At 35.1% G+C, this 11,987-nt stretch overlaps 1 protein-coding gene across 4 annotated transcripts in view; it reads right to left on the bottom strand.

The window, feature by feature from the left end:
- Positions 1–11,987, bottom strand: part of Cul3 (cullin 3) — a 77,713-nt gene that overhangs the window by 6,645 nt on the left and 59,081 nt on the right. For all 4 annotated transcript variants that reach the window (XM_034521266.2, XM_034521268.3, XM_076914940.1 and 1 more), the window contains exons 8-13: positions 11,003–11,179; positions 9,755–9,925; positions 9,196–9,303; positions 6,242–6,366; positions 5,653–5,749; positions 4,659–4,793 (exon numbers count right to left, since the gene is read on the bottom strand). In XM_034521266.2, the coding sequence (XP_034377157.1) occupies positions 4,659–4,793; positions 5,653–5,749; positions 6,242–6,366; positions 9,196–9,303; positions 9,755–9,925; positions 11,003–11,179 (813 nt within the window). The remainder of the gene's footprint in view (positions 1–4,658; positions 4,794–5,652; positions 5,750–6,241; positions 6,367–9,195; positions 9,304–9,754; positions 9,926–11,002; positions 11,180–11,987) is intronic.

Here is an 11,987-nt window from a genome sequence, read left to right as displayed (position 1 = left end):
TTACTATAGTTTAAATTTACTTACAGCACACTCTATTCAAGCTTTTATGGAAAACAAACATCAGAACCTGGACTGACTATATTTAATGCCTCTGGGATTACTGGAAATTAACATTAAACACAAAATCTAAGATATCTGTTCTGACTGTTAATTGATAAATATAAATTAAAGTTGTGAAATGCTATTTTACACATTTGTTTTAAAAATTACATGCTTACTACTACTATAAACATAACAAATACTATTATTAATTAATAGGAAGCTAAATAGGTCTTATTTTAGATTATAGATAGTTAGCTATAACATATTTTAGTCATACTTAAAAGAATTGAAAGCACTCTTAGGTAGTTAACACAACTTTGTCAGGTACAGATTTACTTCATACAGGTTTCAATTGTATTTTGAACTGTATTCATGTAATCATGTAGAACCCTTTTATTTATTAGTCAGTAAATATGTAAGGAATTACCAAGAATATACACCTATTTCTCTATGAATATGCTTAAATATTTCCCTCGACCTATTATGCATTACTACACACACTATGTGGTGTATGACTGCTATCAATTCCAAATGAAAAATTTTTTTCTTCCTTGATGGGGGTCTCTGCATAGCCCTGGCTGTCCTTGAACTCAGAGATCTGCCTGCCTCTGCCTCTCTTGTGTTGGGATTAAAGGCATACACCACCACAACCGGCACTAGATGGAATGTTTAATGGCTTTCCACTTCAATTATATCTGACATTAAAGTCCAAATTAGCTTATATTTGAGACTCATAAAAATCTTTAAAAAGCATAACATAGAACATTAATACAGGAATTACTACTCATGCTGCTTTGCAAGCCAAATGTTAGTTATTAAAACTAAGACGTAAGCTACTATTCTATGCTCCTGGTAACTATTTTGGATTACAGTGAACGCTATTCAAAAAACAAAAAACAAAACAAACTTCAACAACTTTATTACTATGGATTAAATATGATACTACAAAATCTTCCTGTAACAATCCTTCCTTCGTAACAATCTTGCTAATGTTTTTAAATATTTTTATTACATTTATCTATTTACTGGATCTGTGTGTGTGCATGCATTTGTCCGAATTCACTTGTAGAAGTTAGTTCTCCAAGGATCAACAGGCTGGGTGGCAAGCATATTTACCTGCTATCACTTTCGCATTCTGTGCCATCTTACCAGCCCAGACCCACTGAGTGAGGGAGAGTAAGGGAGAGACAATAATGTGAGCACCAAGATCATAAAGATAACGTAGTTTCTTCTTGGAGCTCTAAGAGTGCTCCCTCTAGGACAAATCAGGCAATACGATGTGAAGGAGACCAAAAGGTCAAGTAGAAAGGCCTATATTTCCATAGAAACTACAAACTACAGACTTTTACCAAGAACAACAGCCAATCTGCCCTCCATGCAAAATACCTTGGAAGCACATCCCTCAAGCCCAAACAGTAGATTTTTCTAAGCTCAACCTGACATCTAAATACAACCTGTCAAGAATCTTAAGCCAAAAGGATCTTGTGGCACCGCTACCCAAGTGAGGTCCTGCTAAGCACTCAACTCAGAAACCAAGAGGTAACAGATTGTTAGTCACATCATTTTGGGATTTGGTATGTGGATGATACACTCACCTTATTGAACTCCAAGACTTTTATAAAGTTGGTTTCCTTATTAAGTATTATAACACTTTTTTTTTTTTTTTTTTTTTTTTTTGGTTTTTCTAGACAGGGTTTCTCTGTATAGCCCTGGCTGTCCTGGAACTCACTCTGTAGACCAGGCTGGCCTCGAACTCAGAAATCTGCCTGCCTCTGCCTCCCAAGTGCTGGGATTAAAGGCGTGCTCCACCACCGCCCAGCATATAATAACACTTTTAATCTCTATAAAACAGCTGGCTAATGAAACTTAAGTGATAGATGTAACATACAGTGTGAAGCTCAATCAAGTGTCATGCATATTTTCACATCACCTTAGATTTGAGGTAATACGGAGCCCAGAGGTTTTGAGGCCCATTACATTGCATGAAATTCTATACAGAAAACTCTGTGTATGACATAGCTAAAATTGGCAATGTTAGAGAAATAATCTAACTTCTACCTATAATGTGGTCATTAATATCAGTGTATCCTAACTTAGTTGAAAAAAGGAAGTTGCCTTCTTAATACAGCTTTGGAAAATGAATTTGTATTTTGGCTTATCCCATCATACTTTTAGTTCTTTATGCATAGAGCTCTCAAAAAATCAACCTTGCTATTTATCAGATACGAGACACTCTTCATAAAATGTTCACAAAAAAACCGCAATTAAAAAAATCTATTGGATTTTAAGATAACTAGAGCTATATAAAAGAGCCATCCAGCCTTAACTACGCCCCTCAAAACAAGCAAGCAAAAATCAAACTAAACCCTACTGGATCTGGTATATATATTCAGTGTACAGAGTACTTGCCTAGCATGCAGGACAACCTGGGTTTGATCCTGAGCACCACGGAAAACTTGATGTGGTGAGTGAGGCCTGTGATCCCATCCTAGTTCTAAAAAGTGTAACTGAATTCCATCTCTGTAGAAAAGTTTTGTGTATTGCTGGTTAAGACACACTCCATGTTTGCTTCATTAACAGTCAGGACTCCATGGAATTCCACATAATTTGTTAGTGAAAATGAACATTATCTTTAGGTAGAATCTATTTGTTAAATATAAAGAAAAAAAACCATCTTGACTTGGCCACTGAACTAAAATATCTAAATTGAAAAGCTTTAGCATATCATATAAAAATGACATTTTCTTAGTATGTTTGCCAGAAAACAGAAACATGATGGTGAGTACCAAAATAGATGCTTAGTTTTATCTTCTTGCTCTTAATTTCAAACTCATTTTTTCTTCTGGTGATAGCTAAAAAATTGCTTTCAATAAATATCAAGGCAATTTTTAAAGATTTATTTATTATATATATGCGAGTACACCGTCACTGTCTTCAGACACACCAGAAGAGGGCATCAGATCCTGTTACAGATAGTTATGAGTCACCATATGGTTGCTGGGAATTGAGCTCAAGACCTCTGGAAGGGCAGTGCTCTTGACCATTGAGCCATCTCTCCAGCCCGTATGAAGGCATTTTAAAGCCTTTCAAAAACACTTAAGAACTTACTTCAAAAAATTAAGAGGATACTTATTTCAACACCAAGCTACATTTACACATGTAAGAAAAGACTAGTTAAATGTAGTTTAATGTAACAGGGCTTAGAAATGACTGGACAGTAAAGGTGCTTGCCACCAAATTCCACTCTTGATCCTCAGGACATGGCAGGAGAAAAAAATATCTTGCAAGTTGTTCTTTTTCACACACATGTCCTAGCATGTGCATACACACACACACACACACACACACACACACACACACACACACATATCCATGTGCATAGAAAATAAATAAAAATGTAGTAATTTTAAAAATCCTTGTTGGAGGAGAGGTTTTTACTAGTGGTGGGCTTTGAGTTTTCAAGAGACTAGTGCTATCAACTGTTCCTGTCTTCATGTGTTTTCTCTGCCATCATAGATTCTAACCACTTGAAACTGTAAGTCCAATTAAATGCTTTCTTTTATAAGTTGCCTTGGTCACAGTGTTCTTACAATTAGAAAAGACACAACAAAAAATTGTCTGCAGTTTTGTGTGTGTGTGTGTGTATGTACACAAATACACATATATATGAAGATCAACAAAACTGGCCAAAAATATTTAAACTGCAGAAGATATGGAGCATTTGGAGCTCTTGCTTTAAGGTACAGATTGGGCAGCTTCTTAAAAGGTTAAACATAGAGTTCCATGTGTTTGTGTGCACATGTATAGGTCTAGGTACAAGTGAGTATGTCTGTAAAAGTCAGAGGACAACCCTGGTGTAGTCTCTCACCGGCCTACGGCTCATCTCCCTAGTGCTTCTATTACGTATTTGTGCCATGACACCTAGCTTTTAACATGGTGTTTAAGGTAATCAAACTCAGGTAATGTAGTGATTTTGTTGACTGAGTTATATTTTCAGTTTTATGTTTCTATTCTTAACAATCTGGTACCAACCCAAAAAATTGTATCAGCAAGTGAAATAATGGAGAATCCTATAGTAAAACATTATTCAGCAATAAGAACCAGCTACTGACACTACACATTAGGGATAAATCTGAATGAAAAAAACAAAACAAAAACCACTTAACTGTGAAACCTCAACACAAATAACACACATAATTACATTTATATAAAATTCTTTAAAAAGCAAAACTCACAGAAATAAAACATTAATCATTAGCTAACTGGCACCAAGATTAGCGGTAACTGAGTACAGATCTTAAAAAAAAAAAAAAAAAAAAAAAAAAAGAGGTAGTTTTCATGATGATGATAATGGACACACAGGTAGCCTACTTTTAAAACTTAGCAAGCTCTCTACTTATAAAATATGAAAGCTATACCTCAAAAATGTCAATGAAGAACAACAAAAACAAAGCATGACCTAGTAATGGATGAAGCTCACAAAGTTCAATGGCTAAATTTTATGCAGTTTTCCCTACTGGTATTCAAAAGGCATCTCTTAAGCTCAATCAAGACTCAAGTAACAAGTAAGAGAAAACAATAGCACTGGTCAAACATATTATTGCTATAACCCATACCTCAAATGTGTATTTCTCTCTATTATTAAAAAGCATTAATATGGTCATCTGGAAAGTGGAGACTTGCAGTATGTGCTTCCGTGTATTAGAACCAGTTACTTGTGCACCGCCAACACCAACCTCAGATCCATCTTCCTGTTGAATTTTTTTAAAAAAACAAGACATTATCTCCTACCAACTTTAGCCATATTTTCAGAAATAAATCCCATTAGCTCCTCTGCTCCAATAAAATTATACCCCATTCCAACAGGCTTAAAACATATCCAAGCATGCACATACCTCTTTACTAAGGAGTTGTCCCCATTTCCCTATACAGTGAATATTTCAATGTAGCCAAGAAAGTGATATTTACTTAAATAGGTAACAGTGCCAAATATTTTTCAACTAAATAAATTATAAAGTTCCTCATCTATGTTAACTGCATATAAAAACAACAGTTATACATGTAGTTAAAATATTAAAAATGTAACTCACAGAAACCAAGTCTAGGTTATGATCTAGATTAAAAATTTTTGCTGACCAAGTCTTGATTAATTTTCAATTTTAAGGCAAATGACCTTGATTTGATCTAAGCCAAGTAATAAGAATAAATTATTAATTAGTCTACATCTCAAAATCTACAAAAAAATTACTAAAAAGAAACAAATCACTGACACATTTTTTAAAAATAAAAATTAAAAGAGTTTCTAAAAGGGCACATGGCTTTGCTTAGTATGCCTTCCAATCAACTCACATTTCAGCAACCAGGTGTCTGGTTTAATCTTAGAAATACAATACATAATCTCTTTAGTATTTTATTTTTAAAGAAGACATGTTTTTGGTATTTTCAAATGCAGTTAGCAAATGAAAAAATACACGTAATAAATAAAAACGAAGGATTTTCAACTTAGGAGATAAGAGATTAACAGCTATACTCAGGTCAACCCCAAATCACACACCAGTTCTGTACATGAATTTTAAGTTATCCTGTGTATTGAAAAGTATCAATATTTACCTTTTTAACTGGACCATAAAAGGTGGCATTGAGATCTGCAGAACCCATGTGATGCTGGAGTGTGAGCTGTCGACCACTGTGTTTGGCTAAATAGAACCTGTAGCAAAACAAACCAAGTTTTAGAAAAATCATACAATTTACTCATCCAAAATTATAAATTGTAAGAGAACAACCCTTAGCAAACACATACATAAGAGATATTAAAAGATAAAGGAAACCCTTAAGAATTAAGTTCTGTTCCTGTTTTTCACCAGAAGAGAAAGTTGGGGGCAGAGTATGGGGTGTTGTTGTAAGACCAATGTAACCTAACTAGGTACCAACATTTCTCCTGTATACTTTGACCAAGCCAACTCTTAAGATTTTCTCCACAGCCTATCGTAAGGCAGTATCGATACTAACATGTGCCAATGCTGAAGAAATGATATTGACTCTCTGAAGTTTTATGCAATCTGTTCTTACATGCTAAAAGTTACTAATATAAATTCTTTAGAAGATGAGGTTTAAAGTGGAATATATTTATCATTGATTAGGAATACAAGAATTCAAACTTGGTGATTAATATTCAGAAAGAGTCTTATTTAGGTGTTACCTTCTAAATATCTCAAAAGCGTGTCTTGGTGCTGGTGGGATATTGCACTTTGGTGTGGCTGACTGAGTAGGCCAATATCCCGTTGTGAGAACCCGGACTGTTAGATCAACACCACCTAAAGATACCTATACAAATAGAAAGAGACAAACGACAATGGATTACAAGCATTACGTATATATACAAGTTCTATTACAATTATCAAAGTTGATACTTTCATGACTAGAATCTTATAAAGATAATGATATTAATGACTGGATCTGTTTAATATTTTTCAAATAATTACAATTATATGAAATAAACACATGATAATTCATTTACACATAACTGTATCTTTCATCTCAGGTTTTAAGATTTTTATATTAGACACCTAACATTAGCTGTAGGTACACTGTTATGTATTTTGTTTCAATAAACATCTATTTATATGATGAATGCCAACTTTAATAAAATACATACTACATCACTCTCATCATTAGGCTTTATGTCCTTGTTAAGAAAACAAAGAACAAAATGAGTAAATATTTATAAATTCTTATAATACTATAAATAATCACAGTTAATATTAGGTTTAAAAAAACAAAACAAAACAAAAAACCCAAAGTATTTGTTGCGTGACTCCAAAAAGTAAAGCAAAGAACCACTAAGCTGGCTAGATTTCAACAGGCCCAAAACCTTGAAAAAGCTATGTTCAGCTTGAAGATCCACAACATTTTAACAAAATTCAAAGAATTCATGGAGATTCATTTGTATAGCTAACTCAGCTGCTATACAACTGTTTCCAACACGGGAAAAAGCTTAGAAGATTTAAAGTTTAAATTCAGTAGCATAAAGTTACTTTTAAAGATTTTTTATTTATTTATTAGTTTTAATCATGTTTTTATGTGTGTCTGTATGACTTTGTGTGCTGGAGTGCAGTCGCCCTAGTGATACAGAGCAGCTGTCAGTCAGTTCCTTGGAGGTAGAGTTACAGGCAGTTCTGAGCTGCCTAACATGTGCTAGGTACCAATAAAAGCTCTTAACCACTGAGCCACCTGTCCAGCTCCAACTACTCTAACTGCATGTAAAGAGTGGCCTTAAATTATATGGAACTAACTGCCCAAGATACTAATAAAACGTAAGGAACAGACTTTAAAAATATAAAAGCAGAGATCCAACATTTGAGATAAGAAACTAATATAGGTCCTGTCAAAAGGACAAAACAGCAGCCCACAGAATAGGAGAATATCTTCACCAATCCCACATTCAACAGAGGGCTGATAGACAAAATATATAAAGAACTCAAGGAACTAGACATCAACAAACCAAACAACCTAATTTAAAAATGGGGTGCAAATATAAAGAGACTTTTCAATAGAGGAAGAAGCACTTAAAACACGTTCAACACCCTTAGTCAATAGGGAAATGCAAATCAAAATAACTCTGAGATTCCATCTTACACTTGTCAGAATGGCCATGATCAAAATTTCAAGTGACAGCTCATGTGAAGCAGGGGGAATACTCCTCTTGTTGGTGAAAGTACAAACTTGTACCGTAACTTTAGAAATCAATTTGGCAGTTTTTTAGAAAATTGGGCATAGTTCTACCTCAAGATCTAGCCACACCACTCCTGAGTATATACGCAAAAGATGCCCTGCTATATCACAGAGATACTTGCTCAACTCTACTCATAGCAACTTTATTCATAATAGCCAGAAAGTGGAAATAACCTAGATGTCCCTCCAATGAAGAATGGATAAAGAAAATGTGGTATATCTGCACAATGTAAATGGAATATGGCTCAGCTATTAAAAACAAGAACATTATGAAATTTATAGCCAAATGGATGGAACTAGAAAAGACCATCTTGAGTGCGGTAACCCAGACTAAGAAAGACACACATTGTATGTACTCACTTGTAATTGGATATTAGCCATAAGGTAAAGGATAACTATGTTATAATCCACAGATCCAAAGAAGCTAAGTGACAAGCAGGGTACTTGTGAACCTTACTAATAGAATCAACATCATGAGTGGACAGAGGGAGGGGACTATACAGGGATGAGAACACGAGGGATTAGGTGGGGAGGAAGACAGAGGAGTACTGGAGGGACACCTGAAATGGGGATCACATTGCTGGGACAAGCTAGAAACAGGGCAATGGAAACTCTCAGGAATCTTTGAGGGTGATCCTAGCTAAGATTCCTAGCAATGGGGGATATGGAGCCTGAACCAGTCATCTCCAGTGGCAACAGTCTAGACACAAAAACTTTTGCCTTACAATTTATGTTCAGGAGGGAAGACAGAGCAGAAATTGAGGGAGTAGCCAACCAATGAGAGTGGTCCAGCATCTGAGACCCATGCCCATCCCTGACACTAATAATAATCTTCTGCTATACTTGCAGATAGGAGCCTAGCATAACTGTCATCAGAGAGGCTTTATCCAGCAATTGATAGAAACTGATGCAGAGACCCACAGTAAAACATTAAGTGAAGCTTGGGGAATCCTGTGGAAGAGGGGAAGGAAGGATTGTAGGAGCCAGAGGGGTTAAGGACATAAGAAAATCTACAGAATCAACTAACATTGGCCCACAGAAGTTCAACAGAGACTGAATGACTAAGGGAGCCTACATGGGACTGCCTGCCTGGCATAGGCCCTCTGCAAATGTTACAGTTGTGTAGCTTAGTCTTCCTATGGGACTCCTAACAGCGGGAGCAGGGCCGACCGTTGATTCTGTGGCCAGCCTTTGGGACCTTTGCCCCTATTAGACTGCCTTATCTAGCTTCAATGGGAGAAGATGTACCTAGTCTTACTGCAACTTAGTATGCCAAGGCTGGTTGACAGCCATGAGAGGGCTTCCCTTTTCTGAAGACAAAGGGAGAGGAGTGGATGAGAGAGGATTGGGAGGAGAGGAGGGAGGTGAAACTGAGGTCATAAAGTTAATTAATTAATTTTAAAAAGTAATGCAGACTCTTACCCCTGTTGCCTGTAGATGTTGCCTGAACTCATCCATAGTTGTGTTTGAGATGCTCATATCCCTAAACATTCCTTCCAGTTTTGATGTGAATTGACATCCACACTCAGTCTATGGGAAAAAAAACCACAAATATGTACAAATAGTGAACTTTACCATGAGAAAGTGTAGAAACAGTCTTTCATGTTATTGCAATCCCTAATTATTCTTCTGAAAGTCTTTCTAGTGGTTGCTCTAAGTCTATGGCTATTAAACTTTAGAGTGTTTAAGAATAATTTAAAGATTTTAGTTTAAAACATAATTTCTAGATTTCTCCAGATTCCAATATACTCCAGGGAAAGCAGGGTGAATTGAAATGTCCTACAGACATCTCAGGTGACTGTAGCACAGATCAGATTAGTCCATTCAACAGTGTTAGACAACTTTGACGTTCTGCACCTTTAACACATGGAAGGAAAGCCTGTGCCCTGCTCAAAATGACTACCACAATTGTGTGGGTGAACACTAGCATCATAAATCAACATAAGTTGGAAATATTGCATTCATCTTTAATAAAGCTTACCTTTAATTTAGAAATCATATTTTTTTCAGAGTCATCAGAAACACTTTTATTTGTGAGCAGTCTTCTTGCCAGGTGTTGTTTATAATAACGTTCAAATACATCTTTTTCTTGCATAAACCTAAAAAGGACCATTGCCTTATCCAATATTGTTTCTACTTCTTGTTCTGTTAGCTAAAAAATTAATTGAAAGAGAGTTTAGTTTTAAAACCACAGTAACTGGTTAAGGGAATGAATGTAATCTGGGACTGTGCCCTATTTCACACACTGTCCTCTTTATTGCATTTAAAGAAGTCTACCACTCTGATGGGACATTCATTATTGCAGGACTGAGCTAACTAAGGGCTAATCAAGAAAAGATAAATTTATTGACAAGGAACAGAGTAAAACTTTCTGTAGAAACTTACGTAGCTCCAAAAGTTTTTTTTTTTTTCAAAAAATTTCATTAAAAACCTCAAAATTGGTAAACAAATAGGTAACTTTTTGTTAAATAAAAAGGGAAAAAAGTCTTAACTCATCTCTTAAATAAAGAAAAGAAAGTAGCATAGTAGGGTATAGTATGCTTGTGACTTTAGAAATGAGAAATTCAACTAGATATGATTTCTTCGAATTCAGTGATTTGTTTCTCACCCAGCTACTGCCTCTGTAACCTGCAGCCTTTTGCTGCGTTTCTCCTTTGTCTCAAGATCTCTAAGATAAGGTTTTAAAACATGATCAAAATAGCTTAATTTGATTTCTCTATGGTTCCAAGTGAGCTCCCGAGGTCCTGGATATGAAACTAAATATTGAGCTTCACTATGTAGAACTTTCAAGGTATTTCAGAACTCAGTACACTTTTCCCATTCTCCAAAATCAAGCCCTGCTTGCTACTCTATACCCAGAACCAGATAAAAGCAGCAACAATCGGCAACTGCTGGCAAGCTCACCAATTTTGTCATCCCTCACACTAATTTTCAGCTACAAAGGCAATCATTTTAAAACCTGTAGGTGTGATGTTTGTGCTTTTTCTTTTGGGGGTATTTTTTTAAAATGACAATTACATAAGGATGTATATGTGAAATGTCAAACAACTTTTAAGCATGTCTAAGACTTTTTAAAAAGAGCTATCTCAAAACCTGCACATAAGTGCAGTAAAGAACCCTGCCTTTTTTTTTTTTTTTTTACATTTTTATCTGTAAAATATCTTAAATTCATTTCCAAACTTTAAACCACTGAGGAAAATCTAATGCACTTTACATGCATACTACTTACCCCTTTGACTCCCTTTTTCAGCTTATCATCAATAAATAATGAGAGGTATTCAGGAGACCTGGAGTTGAGGTTTAAGAAATACTCGAAGTCCCCAGCAATAGTCTGTTTAAAGAGCCGGTCATTATTGAAGGATTCTTGGAGGAAGCGATCAAACCTACTCTTCAGATCCAGTAAGCCCTTCCAAATAAAAGCAAATTTAGGAAACATTATAAAAAATGTTCTTCTAAGTAAAATACTTACAATCTAGCCTTACCTTAACATTGTTGGTAATTATGTGTTTGGAGTTAATTTTACAGACTATTATTATTTTCCAGTTTGTATATGTGTTCAAATGTTAGTAATGGGATGTAAAGGATTCTATCTTTCACATGTATAATAGATCAGAAATACAACAGGATCCAAGAGATGGCTCAGCAGGTAAAGGTACTTGTTGGATCTCTGGGACCCACATCAAAGGAGGAAAGAAACAACTCTTTTCTGACTTCTACAAGGCACATGTGTGTGCATGTACCCCATCCTACTAAATAAATGAAATGCAAACATTTTAAGATGAAACAAACAAAATCCCTGTCCCTGCTTCTCGTAACCCTTTTGTCTGGACCAAATACGGTAGCCAAAAATTAATTAATTGATTAATTAATTAAAAGGTTTTTAAAAATTCACAAAAGACTAATTCATATTAAAACAACAACTTGGAATACAATTTACTCAAAATCCTGCTTAAAACAAAACATTTTGACATTTAAGCTATTAAATACAACCTGGCTTTTCCTGTATTTAAATACTAACAAACCACAAAATACAGCTCATTATTATTATTCATTTTATTATTCATAATAAACAAATAGAATTACCAACACCCAACAAACAGGCTGAGTTTTAGGTCCCTGACATATGTGGACATTTTGAAGTATTCTAATATAGCTAGTGTAGGTATATAACACCTAAAAGTCATGCACCAAATATTTGTAAAAATGCTTATCAT

The sequence above is a fragment of the Arvicanthis niloticus genome, chromosome 17 (assembly GCF_011762505.2).
Source record: "Arvicanthis niloticus isolate mArvNil1 chromosome 17, mArvNil1.pat.X, whole genome shotgun sequence".
Taxonomy (NCBI): domain Eukaryota; kingdom Metazoa; phylum Chordata; class Mammalia; order Rodentia; family Muridae; genus Arvicanthis; species Arvicanthis niloticus.
The sequence above is the reverse complement of the archived record's forward strand: the minus strand, read 5'-3'. Positions and strand labels throughout refer to the sequence as shown.